General features: G+C 41.5%; 1 protein-coding gene and 1 long non-coding RNA gene across 2 annotated transcripts in view; both read right to left on the bottom strand.

Annotated features, from left to right (window-relative positions):
• Positions 1 to 23,400, bottom strand: part of PPP2R3A (protein phosphatase 2, regulatory subunit B'', alpha) — a 59,181-nt gene that overhangs the window by 15,640 nt on the left and 20,141 nt on the right. The window contains 5 exon segments of the mRNA XM_009323993.1: positions 1,660 to 1,746; positions 7,106 to 7,180; positions 9,047 to 9,149; positions 11,757 to 11,860; positions 14,144 to 14,404. Coding sequence (XP_009322268.1) covers positions 1,660 to 1,746; positions 7,106 to 7,180; positions 9,047 to 9,149; positions 11,757 to 11,860; positions 14,144 to 14,404 — 630 coding nt within the window.
• Positions 4,310 to 4,989, bottom strand: LOC103916923. The gene is made up of 3 exons (XR_663605.1): positions 4,878 to 4,989; positions 4,696 to 4,793; positions 4,310 to 4,542 (listed from the first exon to the last, which is right to left on the bottom strand). It is a non-coding gene; the product is annotated as an uncharacterized LOC103916923 (long non-coding RNA).

Genomic DNA, 23,400 nt, shown 5'->3' with positions numbered 1-23,400 from the left:
ACAGGAGGGTATTGCATGTTTACCAGTGCCACCTCCCTGCCTGCCTTTCTCCTAGTGCTGAGGCCACGGGACACCAGACAGCCTTTTCAGTCTAAGAAATTATGGCTGCAGGAATGTGAAAAGGCTTACAGACTCAAGTGAGCTATAGGTCTGTCCTCCCCTGCTCTCACAGCCTCTCAGAAGAGAGGAGGTGAAATGCAGCCTAGGAGCTCCCAGGGAGTTGCATCTCTAAGCAGGCAGGCTTAATGGCTGTTCTATCCATAACCATAAAAACAGATGCTGTGCTATATGTAGGCACTGAGTTCAATGTCACCTTTCAGTCATCTCCACATCCAAGGAACCCAGCTGAATCTCAACAAAACTCTCACATCCTGCTATCCACCAGGTTCAGTAAAGTTTCAGGCAGGGACAACATGATAGCACTGCCAGATCTGCACTATTCTGACTTGCTGACACTCAAGTCTAAAAACCTTGGATCAATCACTCACTAGCCTCTTCAGATTCTTCGTGGGGCTCTCCATTTCTTTACAGATGATAATCAGCTGGGGAGGTTTTTCAGTAACTAATTTTTTTCTTTTATAGCTCATGCCAAAATATGCCATTTACACATGCAGCAAAGAGCTGCCCAAGCGAAACTACGGTCCCAGAGCTGAACTTCCCTGCTGCAGGAGATGAAAGGCAGAGTAGATATGCAAGGAGAGAAAGGGGAAGAGTGTATAAAGGGAGAAAATGAGTGAATAAAGATGCAGGATAAGTTGAGAGGATTTGTTTATAACAGAGGTTAGGGAGGAACTGGGGTGAGACAATCCAAGGGAGCACTGATTTTTTTCATTAGCTGATGTGATCAGGGGGGCAGAAGACATCTGAAAGGAGGAGGAGCGCAAATTCACGCTTGAGGCTTTTGAGGAAGACAACACACTACATCTAGAAGGGAGAACAGGATGCAGTAGGGAAGTCTCACTGCTTTAGCTGAGTCCTTAACCTTTCAGCCTAAAGACTTTCTGGCTTTTTAGGTTGGGCTGGAGTTGAGCAGCCTTAGACAGTTTTAACCTGGTGCTCTTTTGGGCAAAATATACAGAGAACAGAGATCCAAATCCTGAAACCTCTGCCCAACATAAGGATACATCACAGGGATTGTAACAAGAACTAAGCTTCATTCATCAACCTTTCTGAAGAAGTCTACTGCAGAAGTGGAAATCAGCTCCTGAGATGCATGGTCTTGCAATTGCACAGCACAACATGCCTGACCAACTGTCAGTGGGCTGATTGCCGGTTGGGAGTCAGGAAATTGGCTCTCCTACCCACCACATATTGTAGGCAATCCAGCAGCTATTCTTGGCTGCTCAATGAGTCACTTAACAGAGGTGCACTGCTGCATCTTGCTTCCCTTCCTCTTTGGCTGTATCAGGAGCCAAGAGCCAATATGCCTGATGTAGCTTCAGAGAAGGTGCACAGTCGCCCCTTGACCTTCTGTCAGTGCACTCTTGGCTACTCCAGTCCCTGGTCTTCTCATGCCAACTCAGACACAACTCCTCCCGACACTGAGCATTTGGCCTACCTCACTACAACCCAGGTACAGCTCCCTCACTATACAGTGTACAGCTATAGGAACAAAGGTATGATGCATTCTATATCTTGTTCAGGCAGAAACCAACATACTTGCAAGAAGTTGCTTTTCCTCAGCTCTGTTAGAGTGATCTTCCCAGACCAGGATCGATTGACTGTGTAGAATATTCTCTGTATAACCTGCAACACATGAACAGAGCTCTTGAAATCAACTCCTGAAATATACCAGTCTGGGAATTTAAACGCAGTAACTTTATTTTGTTTATTCACTCATCCTAAGGGGACTCCTTTTTGAAAACTGTTTTGTGATCTTTTTTGTAGATATTACTATCCTTAATTCACTATGCAGTCTGAAAGTAACATTTGTTTCTGAAACAGTATTACCCATTTCCACTCTGCAAGTACTTTCACTGCTCTTAATTCACATCTTTGAGCATGCAGATGCATTATTTATGTCAGGGAATATGTTCAAAGTGCTGACGAATCATTTTCAAACTGAGTTTTTCAGGTTTCAGGCACTGTAGCTTGCATGGATCTCCATTGAAATAGTGTTCTGCACCAGAAAAAAAAATCAGGACTTTTGAAGAGGAAACAGGACATGTAAATGAAAGCCACAATTGATGTCTGACCTATTGTGTGTACAACAATGCTTCATCCTCTTGGTGGCTCCACTGAAAGCAAGCAATAGAGATTATCTGTCTACATTTATCTTAGGGAGTTGTTAACCTCATTTGTCTCCTTTACTGATCTGCCTCTGGTGAAAGTAAGCAAAAAGCATGGGGGAGAACCCAAGAGAGACTGTTCACAGTATGAGACTGAGTACCCTCCCAAGTACCTAAAAAAAGCAAGCTGAACTCTTCCTAGTCTGCTCCTTGTTAGCTTGTCAAATATCATCACAAAGTGGGGAAAATGCGAATGTGTGATCAAGCACATGCAAGAATAAACTTAACAGGGGAAACAACAACAAATAAACATCTTCAACAAGAGAAATTAGAAATATAATTAATCTGACTATCAGCACGGGAATCTATGGAATATAATTCTTGTCGACCAAATCTAATACAAACAAACCTTTGATGTCTCTGACACCATATTGACATATTATCCTAGAATTTTGGTAAACCTTAATAGTGCATGCTATTCCAACATGAAAATTAACTTTACACAACAATATGGACATTATAGGGATTAATCCGGTTAACAAATTAAATGGAATGGGTTTGTTTCTTAGCTAGAACTAGCTTCAACTGGGCAATCACCATTTAAGGGCCATGCTTTGACTCAGTCACACAAGCCCTGGTTCTTAGTCCAGAACAGATATGGAACCAAGTATGAGTTGTTGCTAACAGTCTGCTTTGGGATACACAGATTAGTGAGACAGTAAATGCTGATCTGCACAAGTAATTTGGAGAGCAACAAGAATGATGTGAGGACTCAAAATGTATCCTGAAGAGAGAGAACTAATATATTCAACTTAGCTGAACATGACGCCTATTAGTAGCTATCCTGGTCCTTAAAAGCGTACACGGGGAGACATGGGACAGCAGGAGGACTTTTTGTCTCTCATGAAATACGTAACTAGAATCTGAACTCAGCCTAATTCAGACAGATAAGAATGCACTTCTTTTACACTGCCATTGATTAACCACTGGGACAACTCCCAGAGAAACACTGCAGCCTCTTTATCACTCCAGACTACAAAACAAAGATGGATGTCCTTCTAAAGCTGGGTGTCAATTCAATTAAAAACAAACCAAAAAAATCTATCCTAACTATAGCAATCACTGAGCAATGTTCTATGGCCTGTGTAATGCAAGAGGTCAGACTAGGTAATCACAATGATCTCTTCTGGTCTTAAGCACAATGAAAACACTGTATGTTTGTTTCTTCTTTAATGCCTCTGGCAGCCGCTGCCATTCTGGATTCTATTTTTGGACTCTGTTTGGCCTTTGCTTCCAGATTGCACAACAGCTGAGAGACTGAAGTGGGTCTCACCTCATACATAACCCATTATCCCACCTGACAACTCCGTAGCAATTCTTAAAGATACAGGGTTTTCACACCATTCCAAGGACTCAAAAATAACAGTCCCAAGAATAAGAAAAAGGACCCCTAACCAGCAATCTTTTTCTTTTCCTCTGCCTGCAAGGTAATAAAAGACAACAAAATATCCCCGTTTGTGACATATAAGAAACTGTTCCTCTATCAGACTATATTGATAAAGATGTTTATGAATTGAATGCCTCTAAGGCATTCAGAGGTAAAACGGGATCTCTTTTACCATGTTCAGTCACTCATGCAGGCTTTATTATTCAAATAATGGTCCAGTTTCAATGGATAGTACATAGTGTATATATCAGCATAAAGTGTCAATACTTCTCTCTTTCTTTTCCAGGTTGTGAAAACCAAGCTGTCAAAAAAAGCATTTGGGAAACATTCTCGAACATAATTACACAGCCTGAGATGACTTGCAGCATTCAAGCCACACTTGTCAGTTATGCCTTATTGAAAGCCATAACTGGCTTCGTTTTTCCCAGCATGGAAGATTATTTATTCTGAATTCAGTACATAAGCCTTTGGAAGGGAGAGCCCCTTCCTATTTGCCCATTATCCTCATGTAATCTACCTCCAAGAACCCAAACCATTGATGGGTCAGTTCTAGACCTTTCCCCAAACTTCACACAGAAGAACAAAAGCAATACCATTTCTGGAAAAAAACACAAAGCTTTATTAAACCCTGTTAGGCCATCCTCCCCTTACACATTCGCATTGGTAATACTGCATAAGCTGAAGCATCTTTCAACACGCAATATGTTTTGCCAAGTCGTTTTTAGTTGACTCAGCTTTTCAACAACAGCATGCAGTGCTAACTCTCAGCCTTGTTTGAACATTCTGGGAGAAGTCACATTTTAAAGCTTTTACAATAAATGCTACGTGATATTCTGCATCGTCTTCACCAGCTTCAGGAGTTGTTCTCTGTTGAAAGAAACACAAGTAGTTTAGTATACTGGCAATACAACAGCTCACAGATACCGATACAGATTAAATTACAGCCTGTTGTATCCAAAAGGCATCTCTAAAAGGTGCAGAGGTAGGCAAAAAAAATTGAAACGTGCATACACATCTTACCCATACTAGACTGTTAGCTTACTCTCCAGGTGATTTCAACCAAGTGATGCTGTATCCAGCAATGAACCCAAAAGCCAGTGTCTCCTTACAGCCTTCATCTGTAACACAAAAATAAAATGTAATTCTTGCACTTGCAGCAAATACAGCATTCTGTCACTGTAAGTAGGTATAAGGCACTCTACCTTGAAGGGATCAAAAGGATCCAAGTAGTCTCAAATTCCAAGAACAAAGCTGTTTCCTTCATTACATCCTGGTGGAAATACTGAATTTTGTAACATTAAAGAGAAAGAAGTACCAAACTGTCTGTGAAAGGAGATGTGAGAAACAGGAACTTCTGGTATCAGAGAGGAGAGCCACTGCTGCAGTGGGCCAGGTACTGCCACTCCAGATGGGAATAACCTGACCCAGCAGACTGACTGTCTCCCGAGGTCTTGACTCTGCTCCAACTCAGTGATCTGGCCAAGGCCGAACACACTGAGCTCAGAAGGAATCTGTCTGTCGGCACAGACACCCAGAACAGCACTGTCCTGCCAGCGTGAGGAGTCTGTGAAGGACATCACAGCTTTGTAAGATTCGCCACTACACACCATTTGCCTCAACCACAAGCACCACTGTTTCCTGGCTGCCTGGGAGCAAGCCTAGGAAGCCACCTCTGTCAGAGTATTGTGAGCAAGGGTGCCTAAAGGCTCAGACTGAAGTAGGAAAGCACAGCAGAATCAAGAAGCACTGAGGAGCTTCAGGTACTCATGAAGGCTCTGGTTCTGTGACTGCTTTATGGTGGTCACACAGGACCTCGTCCCGGCACAAGGGAAGTTGTGGAAAAGGAGAGAGGAGGGAAAAGGTGTTGCCCTTTTTAGTAGCAGCCTGCACTTCAGTTATCTTGAAGTGGAACGTCAGCTTCACACAGCTGGTCTCTCAGACCAAAACATGCATTGCACCCTGATGAGGTCCAGAAAACGCAGCAACTGCTGCTTTGGGACACCAAGGGTGATCATTTGGGGGACCACTCTACAAAGACATTTGTTTCTTGCCTTTATTCCCTCCTTTAGACCCCGAAAAATACCGGAACAGCATGTGACTTGAGAAGAGGAACCTGGAAAGGCAGATGCACAGAACTGCCTTTGTCACCACCCAACAGCCAGCATCTGGACAACCACACATTGCATCTTGACCCGCTCACCGGCAAAGAACAACTGGTTGATATTGCAGTCAGAAACCGCTGCGTGACCTTAAATCTTTCAGCTCTCACACCTCCATGTACTTTAAACACCAAATACCAGGGTACATGTACCACAGGCACCTTCCACACTCACCCATTCATGTGCCTCCATAATTCCCTAGCCATTGTTATACCTATACTGGCCAGTTACTATGATTAATGTATTTTGTCTTGCTCCATGGGGACATGTAATGGAGTGTTGATAATACACTGATGTTCACTGTCATGTTCAAGTGCATCTAAACATTTAAAACTGATTCTTGTTATACATTTTCATAAAACATTAGTGTGACAGTTCAGGGTTTGCCCAGAGCAACAGTGTCTTTCTGCCATCTGTTCCTTACAGGAAAGGAACAAGCCTGTGTCTGCCAGTAATCTCCCAGCTGCCAGTATGTGGTGCAGCTGGCCCCCATGCAGACCCTGGCAAGCAAACAGGAGAAACTTTAAGCCCTTGAGCCCTGTTGGGATACAGCTCCCATCAGGTCTGTCATTATTTGAATTTGTTACTGCTGCAGAGATAAAACATCCTAACATTTATACCTTTTACCCAGATTCATACCCAACATGAGACAAGCTAAAGGCGTAAAAAAAGTACAAACTTATTCAGGTAAAGCACCAGTCTAACTGCTGACTGCAAAGTTAGAACAAAGCTACAGAGCAAAACCCAACAACAAACAGTAGTCACAAAAGCTCAGAGACTCAGAAAGACTAGATAGGCTTTCTGGCAAGAGCGAGAGGCAGGAAAGTTGGACAGTAGGCCCCTGTGCACAACGGATATTTCGTACCATGGAACAATCACAGATTCTCCATGCCTAAGTGACAGAAATCTTCAAACATACAGCCTTCCATGTCTCAGCAGCCCAGCAGCATTAGGAGTAACTCAGCAGCTCTCAAAGACCAAAGGAGGACCTCTCATTTTGCTTCATCAGGATTAAAGGCTAAAAAAGTTTTTTTTTTTATAGATTTGCTTAAGACCAGAAAGAATCATTATTAACCTCTTGAATAACCTCTTGTACACACGGGCAGATTCATTTTTCCTTTGGAAGTAGTTCTTAAAATAATTCTTTGCCAGTAATATTAAAAACACTTATTTTTTGAAATAACTGAAGGATTTGCTGATGGGAACAATGACAAATCACAAAGGGAGGGTTGGTACAGCAGTATCACAGGAGATCAAAGGAGCCAGCCTACCGTTGTAATATACCGGGAATGGAACTCGGGAGCATCCTTCAGGAACGTCAGGCCAGGATGCGTTTCCACCACATCCTGCAAGATAAGACCAAATAAAATGAAATAGATTTTCTTCTCCTTTCAATGTTTAGAAGTTACTGGGTTTACAAACCAATACTTTTGCTTACTTTTGAAACTGTATTTGCAGCATTAACAATAAAACTGAAATGACATCTTTTTATCTATAAAGTGAACCTTCTAGAAGTATAAGTAGAATACATTTTCTGGGCAATACGCACCTGTTGGGCCATTTTGATTTACTTAAGGACAGAAAAACAAAGGAAGAGAGTTAGTGAGTAGATGGAAACTCGTTTTCATTGAATGAGACAAAAAATTAGTTAGTTGACCATGCAACTATCTCCTCTCCAAGGTCTCTTTTTTCCTCCATTCATTGAAGATATTAACATTTGTTAGAGCTAGGTGTCAGAAATAAATATTCCTTGAAAGGTTGAGAAAGTTGCCTTTTATGTCCTCCACAACAATGAAAGATCTTGTGAGCCTCAGAATGCATACAGATATGATCAGTGTTTTTCAAAAAATTTACTTGAACTACCTGTGGAGATGCCTCTTTCTCAGGATCAGCTTTTTGTAAGTCAACACTGGCTCATAATGCCAAACCTGCCAAGAAACGCATGACCAAAAATGTGGAGAGACTGCTCAGATCCTGAATGAATCAGTTCAGATCCTGTATGAATCAATGTCTGTGTAATTTCTACATGTCTGACTCCTCTACACTTTAAAAAAGTGCTCAAAGTTTTGCTTTGTCTATACCATGACATGGCAAAGGGATAGACCAGACACAGTGCCCTTCAGGGTGTGATATGACCAAATTTTGGCCAGTCTAACTTGATGTCTAATATGACGGTGTAATATGGTGTAATATTGCTAGTCTTTGGTTGACTGACAAACAAGATTCTACATGCCTTTGATTGCACCAGTAGCTAAAAAGCACAGCTGCAATCAATCAGGAAAGGCAGTGTGCCCAGTGGAGAAAAGATGAAAAGGAACATGAGAAAATTTACCCATCACAGTCTCAGTTTTGTTTGAGACACAGAAACATCCAGTGCAGACAAAATCTTTCTCCAAAGGAGCATCTCCACAGAGGTTTTGCATAGAGGGCAACACAGTGTGAGAAATCTAGGGATATGTGGAAAAGCTCAGCAAAATTATCAGCAGATGATCAGAGGAGCAGATGGAGCTGATTTATAGAGAAACTATAAAGAAATCCTAAACCTACCCAGAGCCTGCCTAAATGGTCACAAATAATTAAAGAATAATACTTTGCTTTGTTAAAAATATCACGTGAATAAAAGGAAAAGAAAGGAATGAAACCAGGATGCACAGATTTAGCCTGAATATTAGGAAAAAAAAAAGTCAGCAGTGAGACTTGTGCACTAGCAGGTTTAGAGGCATATACAAAACAATTGGAACTGCAAAATTTTTTGCAAAGATTTCCATGTGATGTTGTATCTAGAAGTCTTGCTAGACAAATTCAATTATAATTGTCTTGTCAAGCAACTTTTACAACTTTTCTAATAAGCTTTTATGTTGTGCTTGAGTATCAACAGTGCGGTGCATTTTTCCCAATAACCACCTAGAGAGATGGGGCAAATTTCAGGCTGGTTATCAGGCACTGATAAACACGAATCCAGACAAGACTAAATAAAGCTTTGACAATCCTCAGCGACTTTAGCAAGTTATGTAGCTGGTTGGCACTTATGCAAAATAGTCCACTTAAAATGCTTATTTCAATTTCACTCCAAAATAAACCCCACCCAGGTGCTTTTCAAACCAAAGGTCTGCATGTCCTTGGTAAATACTTAAAGACATGAAAGTAAAGAAGTTACAAAATAAACATAGTTCTCTCTCCCCATGCATTTACTGCTGAGCTGTTGCAGGTACCTGAAGCAGCGGGATGAAGTCCTCCTGTTCTAGGTAGTCACAGCTAGGCTTCGCTAAAAGATACGTGAATCTGGATGCATCATCATGGCAGTTACATAGGATTCTACGAGAGAGATGAAGAGTTACTCCAACCACTTTGTACCTCACAGGACAATCACAAACTACAGATGGATTATGAAGTGCCTTACCACATGTTACACAATACATCTACACTGTGAATTGTGCAAAATTGACCTCAGACTACCAGCACCCATTTTCTTCAATATCTTTCAGCAGCACCACAGTACTACCACCCAGTGGAGCTTTTTTCATGTTAACATTGCTATGGTAAACAAGGTTTCTTACTGAAGACTGTTCTTACTTTGATTCCACAGCATCTTAGTCAGTAACATGACTTTTCAAAATGCTGCATGCTCACTGATTTAATTTGAAGTTAATAGGATCAACCTAACGGGATGTCATAACAGACATGCTCTCCAATTTAATCCTTAACTGTATTTCAATATTTAAGGATATTGCCAAACTACAATGACTAAATTTTCAAACAGAAAAATCACTCCCCAGAAAGGAAAAAAGAGCACCCCTTGTTAATTATGGCACAGCTGGCTGGCTGCTGTGCACTGAAGTCATGGAGAACAGCCTAATGAAAGAATTAGTAGGACTGAGTATTTAGAGAAGCATGTAAACTCATTCCTTAGGTTGACAGTTTGCATCTATGACACCGATTCTTGTCTCTGCTTTCATCTAATACAAAATACTACACTGGTCAAAGGTATCACAATTACTTAATTCACTCCAAACAGAAATACTCATGAAAACGGAAACTCCATGACATTTATCAAATCACTACTCAATACCTGTAACAGAAGAGAACATTTGGATATATCAAACACTAAGTTGTTCATATAATAGAAGGGAAACAACAATTACTCTGAAAATTACCTTGCATTCTTCAATAACTGTGAAAATACAAATGCACTGTTAATTATTTACTATGAGTGATTATTCACCCCCCTCCTCTCCTGAAAGTGTATGAACTTATATTGAAACATAGTACTGAAACACCTGTAGTTTTCCTGTAGAGATCACACTGTAACTGGCTTGCTGCTAATTCTGGCCTCATCACTCTTTACAAAAAAATGTTATTTTAAAATAAGCCTTCCATGAAAAAAAAAAGAAAGAAAAAAAAAGGAGAAAAAAAAAATTTAGTGGCTGACAAGCAATCCTGTTAGCTGCACATTCATATCATGCTGTCAATTAACAGATACATTCTAAATCTGCTGTAGAAAAGAGGTGCTAATGTTTTAGCTTTTTAAAAAAATTATCAGGCACATAAAGATGAATCCCAAAGCTATGTTTTAGCAGCAAAATAAAAGATCTGATTTTCAGAAGTATTCTATACCCAGCAGTTCCTATTGACTGCAAATGAGATCAGTGAGCATGAAGCATTTTGAAAAGCCAGGTCAGCTACTAAGATACTTGAAAACAGGCTTCAGCAATTAAAGATAACTGTTTTAAAATTATGGCTGTGTTCAGATAGCTGTAGTCTAACTTTACGAGGAACACTACATTTATGTCTATCATGTTTCCATAAAAAAAATTTGCAACTGTCAGAGGGGAAGAGGAGGGAAAAAAAAGCTTTCTAACAGAGCAATTAAAGTGAGAAAAGCATACAAAACTTGGCTTGGAAATGGTGTGGTTAAAAGGATACAGAAGAGGGGCATGACCACACTCTGCAAATATCTGAAGGATGTGAAAGTCAGGAGTGAAAGTATGTGGTATCATGCATGAGGGATTAATTAGGAGTAATTGGAGGAACCTAAGGAAGGAAAAAACGTTGTCTGTGTCAAGAAAAACTTACTGATCACAGTCACCCCTAACATTTTTGCTATTTTGCCAGGGTAACTAGAAGCTGTTTTGACAATATTATCGCAGGAAATACTTTGGGAACTCAGGGTTAAAGGCTACTTTAAGAATCTGAAGAGCAACCATTAAGTCAAAAATTAGAACTCTCTCTGGATATGAGATGGTGACGTTGTTCAGGTGTTTCACAAAGTAGACTAAAGCCTGAATTGCTGGAAGGAAAAAGATTAGGCAAGAGAGCAAGTCTGTTCCATCTCACACCTCTGACTCCGAGCACGATATATCCAGAGCTCTCAATTTCAAAAAGAAGCCTTGGCAATGGTATGTGGAAGTGACTGTCAAACCCCACAGATTTATTATACTGTGTGCTTAAGGTAATAACTATTAAAGCTCCCAGAGTATCCACTTGTATGATGCTTCTTTACTTTACATTCCTTCTTCCTGTCCTATAACATGCCTCCTCTCCCCATTCCCAAATGGCACTCACTTAGTGCACTAGTGTAGCAGCAATAAGGCCTCAGATAAATATATCCAAAATCCACTGACATCTATCAGCTATCTCATGAAAGGCTGACATATTTCTAGGGAGTGTGTTAATATGATTTATATGCCAACCAGACCAAAACATGTCATCATCTATACAATTGCTTCAAAGTTTGTTGATGCAGCGTGGAAACAAGTGTTCAGGGAGTTTTGAGGAAGAAAACTTAAGCTGATAGAGATTTTTAAGCCATTTATTTAATTCTAAATAAGGGACAATGATTTGAAAAGTCGGGGGGGGGGGGGGGGGTCTATGGCAGGCTGTTCTCTTTTTCCAGAAAGAGAATTTTGTATTTGCTATACTCACTTTCTCCACATAGATACAAATGAGTGTACAGATACACATCCTGTCCTTTCTCCTCCTGATGCACTGAACATAGGTGCTTTCCAGTAGAGTGGGCAGCCACATATCTGTAATGAAACACCAGAACAAAGAGGAACACAAAAGCAGTCACAAGAAGAGCCTGCTTATTTACACACCAAATTCACCATCAAGACTTTTACATAAGGGAAATAAAGTGGTAATGGCACACAGGTTAGTCAAAAAGCTATTTACTGTATGCCAAGGTTCAGAATCCACCAATAACTTTCTACTTTGTCATATGCCTTTTTAAATAGCTGAGAAATATGTCCTGTCAGACTAGGAAAAGGATCAGAGACTACCAAGCTCTTAAGCTCTGTCTTTGAGCTGTTTAGCAAGATTCCCTGAAAAGTGAAGTGGAGAGAGACGGGCACCTCCTTCCAGAAGACCACTCAAACCAGCTACCTCACTGACCTGCCTCAGAAAGGATGACCCATTCCTATATGGACTGACTTCTTCTCATTGACAGCAAGGGAACTTTAATTCTAACTATAGATAATTAACGATTAAATGCCTGAAGGTGAAATGATTCCCAATCTGTAGTTTTCAGTGCAGTGCCTTCCACCCAGAACAGCCCATTTTCCCAACACTGCTAGATCACAGTAGGATAACAAAAAATGAAAGCACAAATGGAAAGAGGCTGATTCCAGCAAAAGGACTCCCTGAACACAACTTTTTAACTAGCCTCTGCAGAGGCTGCTAGCCTTCAGAATGGTAACCTTCAGAATGAAAGCTCAAGCATTTTGTACTCTCAATGCCTCAAAAAAGCAGGCTTGAAAATGGCTTCAAATATTCAGCTGCTGACACCCTCAAGAAACCTCCTCTTTACCACAAAGATCTTTCCAGCCACCTTCATGACTCCATCCAAGGTATCAGAACATCTGCAAAACACAGGCCTTGGAGGGAACACAGCTGATTTAGGCCAGGCACAGGTAAGAAGGATATCACACCAAAGGGAAGGAGGAATATTTTGAAGAAGTAGTTGAGGCATCACTTCTGCTTTCCCCACAAAGCCTCTTTCACCTCTTCTATTAAGCAAGACTATCCTGCAAGTCCATTCTCAACTTTTTGTCTGGGCCTGCATGTTTCTTTGGGAACCCCAATCAGCATAAGAACTGCTTTCGGATTTAGCCATCCCTGTGTCAGGCAGCTGTACTTCTACAGGTGTTTAGCGACTGACTTACTTTCTGCTGTTTTCTTTGTGTAGCTGGTTCTCACATTTATTTCAGAGCCCCAAAACTGGTACCTTTATCAATAATCCCATGGAACAGAAGCAAGCCTTAAAACAGCTAAATGGCACGGAGCACATCCGTGTAGAGACAGATGCAGAGACCAGACAGAAAGGCAGAGGTCTCTTCTACACCACCCTCCTGCTTTTCCCAGTTTGAACATCACAGGCCACACACAGTTGCCTGTCTTGTCATAAAATCAGTTTCAAACCTTTTTTTGGTCAAACAAAGAAGTTTTTCTGTTTATGTTTTCAGAGATGGTTTACAAATAGTGCCACTCAATTCCTCTAAAAACAAACAAACAAAAAACCAACCCAGTCTCTCCTTTCAGAAAAATCTTCCTTCTTTGAAAACAAGTGCTCCTCTTGGGCACAACATCATTGCTCAATCTACAGTGCCAAAGATGCATTCAGGGCAAACTGAACATATGAGATGCGTCTGACAACTGCTAGTTCTGGATCAGCATTACTAAAAACCATGGTTGAAGGAGAGGAAATAGAACCACCCATCTGCATCGTGCTCCCACACAAGTGCTGTGTTTTGTTTTGTTCCCTGAAGCCAGGAACTCATTAGCAGACTGTAACAACTCCAAGTCTGCTGACACCTGCATTATGGATATTGAACGTATGCATCTCAGTGGCTGAGGCTTGACTAAGCATTTCCCTCTTCTGTGTCCACGGAGGCGTAGGTTGGAAACTGCTTTCTCAAGCAACACTGCAACAGTATACATAGATCACACCCAGATTAGTGGGGCAACTAGCCACAAAGAAGGCAGCTGGCACTACCTGAAGCCACAGAGGCAGACTAAGTTTCTGCTATCTTCCGAGCATAACTACGGAGGAACAGAAAAACAAAAATGCAATTTGTATCTGGTAAGAAATCTGAAAGAACCATTTTGCAAATCAAAGCAAGAAAGAGCATACACATCAGATGTGAAAAACGGAGCTCATTTTTGTTTACTGTTTTCTTAATCTAAACAAAAACATTCAGAGCAAAAGGATATTGGTTCTTTTTTCACTACAAATGAGAACAGCTGTGAGATACTTTATTATTTTTAGATTCAGTCTTTCTCTCCAAAAAATGAAAAACCTAGAGAATAGTTACCTTAGCAATTTTCCCCATTTCACAGATGTTTGCTTTCTCATCTTCAAACTCTGTAAAGGCTTCTTCAATCCTGGCAATGATTTCTTCATGATTAGTGCAGACATTCGGAAGTCCTTTAGGAAAGTAGAAACGTGGAATGTTTATCGACAAAGGGCTACTGCTGGTGGCTTTATTCACAGGCAGAAGAGTGCAAGGGCTAATAGCGGAGTTCAAAGGGACTGGGGATGAAGTTCCAGGTTTCTAGTCTTGTTTACCTTGAACCTGAAAATATAATGAGTAACAAATACTTTTTAACAGTATGGCATAATGAGCAGGAGAAAGTAGTCTGTGCTCCCAGTGACTAGGAAAAAATTCAAAAACACCAACAATTAAATTATAGCACAGGGATAAAAATGCATGTCTTAAGTAGCTAATTAAAAAAAACCTGCAATATCAGACATTGCAAATTTAGGAGATGTCACATCCTGCTTTTAAGTAGTTTCTGTGCATTTTATATATGTAGCTGTGGATTATGATATACTATTGAACCACAAGAGAACACACTCTGCAATTTGGCAATACCACAGAACAAGGACAATGCTATTTCTTCTCATGCTGGTCACTGTGTTGTCACTCTGCCCCATAAAAAGCAAAGCATCAAAATCTGGTCTTTAGTATTTCCCCTTAGAACTAGAACACCCACCCACACAAACATCTTGCCTCATATATGAGCAAACTTACATTCCTAACATCGACATTTTCCATCCCTTGGGAACATAATTAGTTTTGCCAAAGTATCGCTTCATAGATAAATTAAGAAAAGATTCACAAGACTGTCTTCTAAATTTCAGGAAACCTTTTATTCTAAGTCCAACTTGAGCAGTCCAAGACCTGATTTTGTTTGAGGTTCTATGTACTGGCAAAACAATTTTTACATTAGGAATTATGAGCAGCCAGCACAGTTTGTCATTGGGTACCCACATGATACAGCATGCAGGGTTAGTGCAAAATGCAAAAGGTTTGTTTACAACTCCAGGTGGAAGAGTCCTTTTGTGGGTGAAGCACCCAAAGGTTTCACTGAATCAGCACCTACATAATTTGCTGAAAAACAAGGAGAAAACTGGGAATTGAAACTAGGCCTTCTGCATGCCTGTTTGAAGGTGGTCTTTTCTCCTGCCACCTCTTTTTTCATTAGCTCTACCATCCTATCACTCCTCTCCTATCTGTAATAAACATATGGCTGACCTGGTGATCCCCACTAGATCACCTTTCTAACGGATCTCTGCAATCTTCTAGTTCTAGCTATACATCAATACTTTTCATAAAAGGCAGCATTTGTATTTAAGTACATAATGAGATCCTAAAAGAGGTAATTTTTCAGACATGGGAGGGAATATTTTTTAAACTTCGAAAAGTAGTTACAGTGTAAGCAGCAGAATTCAGATGCTGGAATGCCAAGGGATGAATTCCCTACTCTCCCATGAATACACACTTTCTTGGGAAAAGGTGATAGGCTTGCCTGTTGCACAATGGTTCGAATGCAAGAGTTATTATTAATGTAACAACATATGTGATAAGAGGCTAATAAGGCAACAGTCAAGTAAATACAGCTGCAACTTTCAGTTTGTTTATTCTAACTATTTCAAAACAAAATGGGTTTAGGATAAAGTAGCCAAGTCTGAGTTCACTAAATACAGAAGAATGTATATGATGAACTGACTAAACTCTTTGCCTTATTATTTTCCAGAAACTTAGAGCTCTTTTCCTAACACATACTGAATACCCCAACTTGCCATTGGTTTGCTCTCAGGAAGGTGAAGAAGTGAGAATTGTAAAAGCTTCCTTAAGCCCTGTTTTTTCTGCATTTTAGAATACTTTATAACCCATTCTTCAGAGACCTGTAAAATGAGAGATGGAAGGATTTTCCTCCTCTTCACTCCTCCACTTCTCTGCTCTTTCTTTAAATGGGGAGGACCTCTCCCTTCTTCCAAATGCTGTCCCATTTCAGAAGCAGGAACACATGTGCTTGCACATACATGCCAGCCCAAGCATACTTTTGTACTGTAACTGTTCTGTACAGGACACATTAACCTGCAGCTTGGGTTCATTTATGTCCTCCTCTCCCACATCTTGCAACACACAAACAGCTGAAGATCACTTTCAGCCTTCGGGTTTTCTGAGTGTATCAATACTAGTATTCAGAGTCAGTATGGTACTCAATATAGCTCTCAACCTTTGGAGAACAAGCCTGATTACCACCATCTGTTCTTCCTCTCTTCCTTGACTTTTCCTACTCTCCCACATACTGCACATCTTTGTGTCTGATCCTGAATTATGCTGGAGCTCAAAGTGGGCCAGGAAAGAGGCTCAAAGGGTCTGAGGCCTAAAATGTTACTGAGGCTGAAGAGGGCTGGAGGGCAGAGTAAGCATCAGCCCTGGCTACTCCATCCCACAGTATGGCAATGCAGGCAGGGGACCTGAAATAATGGCACGGGTTAAGCTGGGGAGGGAAGTTAGTCACTTACTTTAGGAGCAGCAGCTCACTGGGTTAATAGAAGACAACCCTTCTCCTGGTTTCCTTTTTCTCTTTACTGAGTAGAGTAACAAAAGCAAAACCCAGACAGGTTGAACGTGTCTGGGAAAGGAGCACATGGCCCCAGAGCGGCCACTGCTGCACGTGAGAGGTAGATGAGGATCCACCCCCCTGCCATGGCTGCCTGCTTCAGTAAGGAAGGCTAAGCAAGAGGGGTGAATAGAGCTCCCCGAGACAGGCCTTCTCAAGAAACCTTCAACTGATTGGGAAGTAGCGGGTCAGTGAATTAGACGTTTGTGCGTAAGTCAAGCTAGTAATTTGGCTTGGAGGAATCCTCATGCACATCACCACTTCTGCTTCTACAATCTGCCTCCCACCTTATCTGCCCTGCCTCGCTAGTGACACTTCCAGCCACGACTCAGCTCCACTCAGTAGTTTTCACTTTCTGGATTCCAGCAGAGGGGAAATCCCTGCTAGTCTCTCACAGCACCATATTCATACAAACAATGCAAAGCTGGAACAGACAATGAGGTGCCAACTCCAGTCATTTGACTTCTATAATAGGACTTAACATCGGTTTGTCTTGAAGACCCACTTCTCAAACAGGTTTATTGCTCATTAATCTCTTTGATGCATGCATGCACTCCTAGCTATCAGGACGGTGAAGAACTAGAAGAAATGACTCAAATTTAACAAAAGGGTCCACAAACCAAAAGGAAGCAAACCAACATATTGTTCTCTCAAAGGACACCGACTCTTCACTTTAACAATATATCCCCTTCCCTTACAGTACAAGAGAATGATAAAATTAGATTAGATTTTTTTTTTCTTGGAAGGCAAAGAGGCATCTCCAAAGTAGACCACCACAACAGCACTTGTGCCATTTTCCTTCTCTTCTGCATACCACATACATCCTGATATGGCACAAGACTTGAGCTGATCATCCTTTAACACAACTCATCCACTTTGCCCTGGCCTCCAACTTCTGAAAAGCAGAGCAACTCATGTTTCTCCAGGTACTGCCAAAGTCAGCAATGCTTGCTACCAGCTCACATAAGCCACAAGTCAGGACCCCAGAATCTACATTAATTTCCTGATCCACAACCACAACACAAGCCAGACAGTTAGACATCTATAGGAGAAATACAGGGAATGCTGCTAAGCTTCAAAGTACGGAGCCAGTTCAGACATAGGTTTGCAGCTGACCTTCCCAGTAAGACTGAATCACTAACTCCTGCTCAGTCCAAGGCAAACAAGGTGGAAGCATTGCTCATGGATAGCTTCTTTTCAGAAGGTTCTACTTTAGGAATAGAAATAAAATTTTTGAACTTTGTCTTCTTCCTTCGCATGTAAGAAATGAGCTGTCTACAACAACACAAAGAGAAAACAACAAGCAGCAACTAGCTCGTGAGGATCCTGTTCCGTAGAACAATCTTGCAAGTTAATACTCTGGGATGGATATAACCAGAGTATATTTACTCTGGATATAACCAGATATAATTACTCTGGGATGGTCAACCGCTATGGAGACAGCAGGGAGTTAATTACAACTATTAGTGAAAAAATAAAGAAAGTGATATGAGGCAAATTCTGTGGGAATTCCTTGGGAAAAAAAAAAACAGTTTCTTATTGCAAAAAGTTAACCTTAAATGCTGTTTGCTTAGTGGAACACATTTCTCCAACAGGTACATGCATTTTCAGAAAGGACAAGTAAGAAAGGAAACTACAAATACTATAATAAATCTTTTAGCTTTGTTACCAATAGCTAATAGACTTTTTTTTTTTTTGGCTAAAGAGGAAGGTGAGATTAAAGCCCATTTTTAAATACTACTCTATAGCATAGTGTAATTTACCTTAAGTAAAATCTGTCTATCCACTATATCACCTTTTGGCAGTCATACAATTTATTTATGGACAGACCGAAACAGTGACATCTGCATTATAAATAAACCAGACAGAACCACAGCCTCATTGTAGCTACACAAACAAAGCAGAGAGACTAAACCTCTGCCATCCAGGCCTGTCTCTCAGGCACTTGCCAGTCCCAGCAGAAAACTCCATGGAAGGAAGTAGTATCACGTCAAGTGCTCAAATACTTTCTACTCCTTCCTCCTGGCCCCAATCTCCAACAGGAGCCTAGATAATAAATTTACCAGTTTCTTGTTTTTTTCCAAATGGGATTCTGTAATCCTCTTTTCTAGGGTACAGTGACTCAGCCTGGTTTCTCGCAGTCCACAGTGCTGACTTAATGTCTCCTTCCATTTTTTACAGTTCCTGTCTTACTGAAGTCTGATGGTAACTGGACACAAGCCATCCTCAAAGTTCATCAGTTCTCCAGAGCTGATTTGTATCTTTCACCCAAGACTTTCTCTTCCTTTCCTTCCCTGAAGGCTTTTCCCATCATTGTATCTTTCTGCTGCCTCTTTTTTACCCATCTCGAAGGGGAGTAAGAACAGCAAAGGTTCATCTGCACGTGGCTCCCAACAGCACGAAGAGGAGAGGCTATGAGAAAATGCATTTCTGGAGAGAATCTTTTCCATTATAAATCGTAAACTCACCAGCAGAAACAAAGTCCAATCACAGCAAAACACAAATGAAAACAAACTCTATCTAAGCAACAAAGGATCACAAAAGGATTTAGGTGGGAAGGGACACAGGGCTAACTCTAAGGCTAGATCAAGTTCCTCATGGCCTTATCCAGTTGAGTTTTGAAAACACAGACTTCACATGCCTCCACCGACAAATGTGCCTATAGATCTTACACATGCCCTTCCTGCAACTGATACACTTCAGCCCACACTCCAAGTGCTTCCCTGAAAACTCCATGGAGAAAACAACCAGTGTGCATCCAAATTAATTTGGACAGAAGGACAGCAGTGGGCATAAACCCCCACTGCAATTCTCATCTCTCCTGATTTGCAGATGACACTTACCTAGGGGGAAAGCTGGCGTGATGAAAGGCAGCACCTCAGGTGTGAGACACCTTGACAAACTGTTCAACTACTTCCATGAGAAAAGGTGCAAAGTTCTCCACCTGTGCACAGCAACCCCAAGCATCAGTTCAGGCTGGGAATCCACTGGCTGAGCAACAGCCCTGCTGAAAAGGATATGGGGGAAATGGTGTGCATCCGGCTGAACATGAGCCTGCAGCACTGGCTAATTACAAATAAGGCAAATGATGTACTAGACTGCACTAGAAGCAGGGCCAGGAGAACATGGGAAGTTATTATCTCCTCTGCCTGACACCAGTGAGGCTGCACCTGGATTACTGCGATGAATTTTGGGTCTTCACTTCAAAAGGGATGGGGAGAGAGCAGACAGAGATCTACAGAAGGCAAATCAGATAGCCAGGGTCAGGAGCACGTGGCAGGAGAGACTGAGGGGCTGGGCCTGTTTAGCCAGGCAAAGAGGAAGCTAAGGGATGAGCTAATCACAGCCTACGGCTATTTGAAGCGCAGTTACTGAGATGGTGGAGCCAAACTCTGTAGTGGTACATGGGGTAAAAGGGGCAACAGCAATAAACTGCAGCTTGGGAGGGTTAGGCTGGACAGTAGGAGGATGAATTTAACTGAGGGCAGTACAGCCTGCAAGAGGTCACCAGAAGGGCGTGGGAAGAATCCTTATCCTTGGGGAGTTTTCAAGACTTGGAGAAAGACAGCTCTGATGTGAACTAGTGCTAGGAACAGTCTTCCTACAAGTGAGATGTTGGATTAGAGACCTCCCTACCTTCCAACACTGCTATGGGAAGGTCTCTGATTCCTTCCATAAAAAGTCCTGCAAAAGATGAGCACAAGAACTGAAATTTACAGCTCTTAAGAGAGATATAGATTTTACAAAAAACCTTCTCTTCCCTTGCCTTTCTGGCCAACATCTACGTGTTCCACAAACTACCTATCACTCATTTCTGTCCCTATTGCTGCCTCATTACCTTTCCTCCTGCTAGCACTTTTTCTGTACTTACTGAGTCCAGTTCCCTCTACTCTCAGGTCATCTCACACTAACACACCCATGTCACAACGTATAGCCCCCTGAGGCACAAAAATTAACATCTCACTGCTGCCAAGTGGGAGAACTTCCATCTCTGTCCTCCACTCCCAAATGTACATTGTCACTGAGTACCAAGTGCCAGCTCCAGAGCTTGCCAGACCCCTCTGTGAACCGACTTAACCCACTTGGAAAGGCAGAAAACGGACTTAGCTTTGTTGCTGGATGATATTCTACCGCGTTATGAGTTAAGCCAGCTCACAGAAAGGCCCGTGGGGCCCAGTGCAAGACAGTAGTGACACGGTAAGGAGGTAGCAAGAGGGAACAAGTACTGGAAGAAAGAAAAGAGGAAGTAACACCATCTTTTTTCAGCTGCAGTTGCCCACTGCGTTAGTTCACTTGCCTTGGACCTGCAGCCCCAGAGCAGTTATTCTCGACGTATTTAGCATTGAAGGTCACTGCTCCTACTTCAGACCAGGCAGAGGGCTCATCTACCAAAGGCTTGTCCAATTTCTCCAGTTGGTCTATCTCTCCCTGCAAACCATACCCTGATTATGTCCTTAGATGATCAGACTAACCCTGGAGAGTAAAGTTAGCTGTGCTGCATGGTTCTTGTTAGTCTCCTCCGAATTGTTCATGGGCCCCGCCCAAGCTATTACTACACATCATTACTTCATGCAATTCTCCTCTAGGGAGTGAAAAAACATGTTCCAGAGATTAACCTCCTATACGTACTTTAACCTGTCACCAGAAATCATGAAAACAAAATGCACTACAATATACTCTGGAGTGATTCTAATAGCTGTTTCTTAGGAAACAGCTGCACCGCTCGTAATTTCAACTTTTTAACTTCCTCACTGGGTCACTGATTAGTTAAATATAGATGAAACTCAAGATGGGCTGATTTCAGCATATTGTGACCCCCTGTAAATTTGGGGTGGCTACATGCCCTTTTGGTGTCCTAGCATAAATTACTCCAATCTTTTGCCAGTTGTCCCAGAAAGCGAGTACAGCAGCTGGGATTTACCAAGAAATATAGCCATGGTACAATTTCCATTTCTTTGGCTACATCTCCATGATCTTAAGGGTCTTTTCCAACCTAAATGATTTATGATTCTAGTATCTCCTTCAGCCACAGCCCAGAGACAGGAGGAAACAGCACAAAGAAGCACCTTGTGATGGTAAAAATCACAAATGCAAAAGCGTGGTAGGCTGGTCTGTGCACAAATTTGTACAGTAGAGAGCACAACCCACTAAATACAGCAGAACGTTGTGGTTGTTCCACATGCAACAAGAAACATTCAGAGCAATCACATACAGAAACAGGGTTTTTCTTACAAAAAACACAGAAAAGATTTAACAGTCTTACGCTACCTCTCCCTATTAAATCACTGCCCTTGCTGTTAATTTTTTCCCCTTGTTTACAAAGACATTTTAACTCTGCAATCTAAGCCTGGAAGGTTTATTTTTAAACCTGCTGATATCTAGCTGCAAATAACTTTCTGCAAATAGACATGCCTAGAGGGGACACAGTTTGATTCTCTGATCCAATAAAAAATACAAAGCAATAGAAAAAGAAAAAGAAACGCCAAGCATTCAAACCTGGGCCTGCTGGAATGACTTCAGCCTCCTCTTGAATCGAGATGGAAGAACAAAATCACAGCCCTTTGCAAGGAAAGCTAGCTCCCCTCCTAAGTCTGGGTCCCTCCGCAGAGAACTCTCCTTGATCATCATCCTGGTCAGCTCCTAAGCAGATATTGCCCTTTCCAGAAGGGGCACAGGGACTCTGTAGGAGACCACGTCAAGACCAGTACGTTGCTTTCTTGGTTTTGATTTTTACAGGCAAAAAATGGCAAATGGCTTCAACATACTGTGTCTTCTCTCTCTTCACAAGGACAACATCTAGAGATTTTAACTTACTCCTGAAGCCAGACCTCCCTTTTTTAACTGATATTCAAAGTATCTTTCAGTACCACCAGGATCTTCTGCCTTCTTGTAATACTTTAATTGAGAAACATGATCTACAACAGAATCTATTTCCCTGCTGGCTACATGACAGACAATCTGTCCTTGGATTGTAATAGGCCAGGGGTAATACGGGAAAGGAAGCACCCACCACCACTACCAAGAGTGCTAAAATTAGATGCACTGCAGAAGTGGCTAAATATACCATCTTCCCCAATAGTTCTTACTTTATGTGCTTTAGTGCTGAAACCTGAGGTACAAACTTGCATCAGACTCAGCTAAAGCTAAACCACATGCTCTCAGCCAAGGCCCGTGCACATATGATGGTAGTGGTTTGAGGTCCCTGCTTCTGAGGTGATGAAGCAGAAGATCAGCATTAGTTCCCACACTAGACCAAAGGCTGTAATTTTCAAAAAACATCAATTTTTCCTTCTTGCTTGGAAAAAGCAAATCATCTAGTTTCTTTCACACCAAGCAAGCACATAAGGATGATCTTGGAAATAAGCTCAGGCATTCTAAAGCAGTTCTTAAGAAAACCGTTTCATAAAGACACCAAAATGCATCATTCTTTTTATTCACTTTTCCCATAACTCTCACAAATTAAAGGCAAAGCAATTCTCAGTGGACAATAGTCTATTCTTTCTCTGCGTGACCTTGAGCAAGTAGACTTCAAACTCTTGCTCAGACTTTGTCTAGACTTGTTAAAAGTGTGTTCTCCCTCTCCTATCATGACAACAGTGCTGAACAAAGGCCTAAATCCAATTCTTACTCCACAAGATGAACAAACACTTAGTCC

Source organism: Pygoscelis adeliae, unplaced genomic scaffold, assembly GCF_000699105.1.
Source record: "Pygoscelis adeliae isolate BGI_AS28 unplaced genomic scaffold, ASM69910v1 Scaffold485, whole genome shotgun sequence".
Classification (NCBI taxonomy): domain Eukaryota; kingdom Metazoa; phylum Chordata; class Aves; order Sphenisciformes; family Spheniscidae; genus Pygoscelis; species Pygoscelis adeliae.
This window is presented reverse-complemented; position numbering and strand designations above follow the sequence as displayed.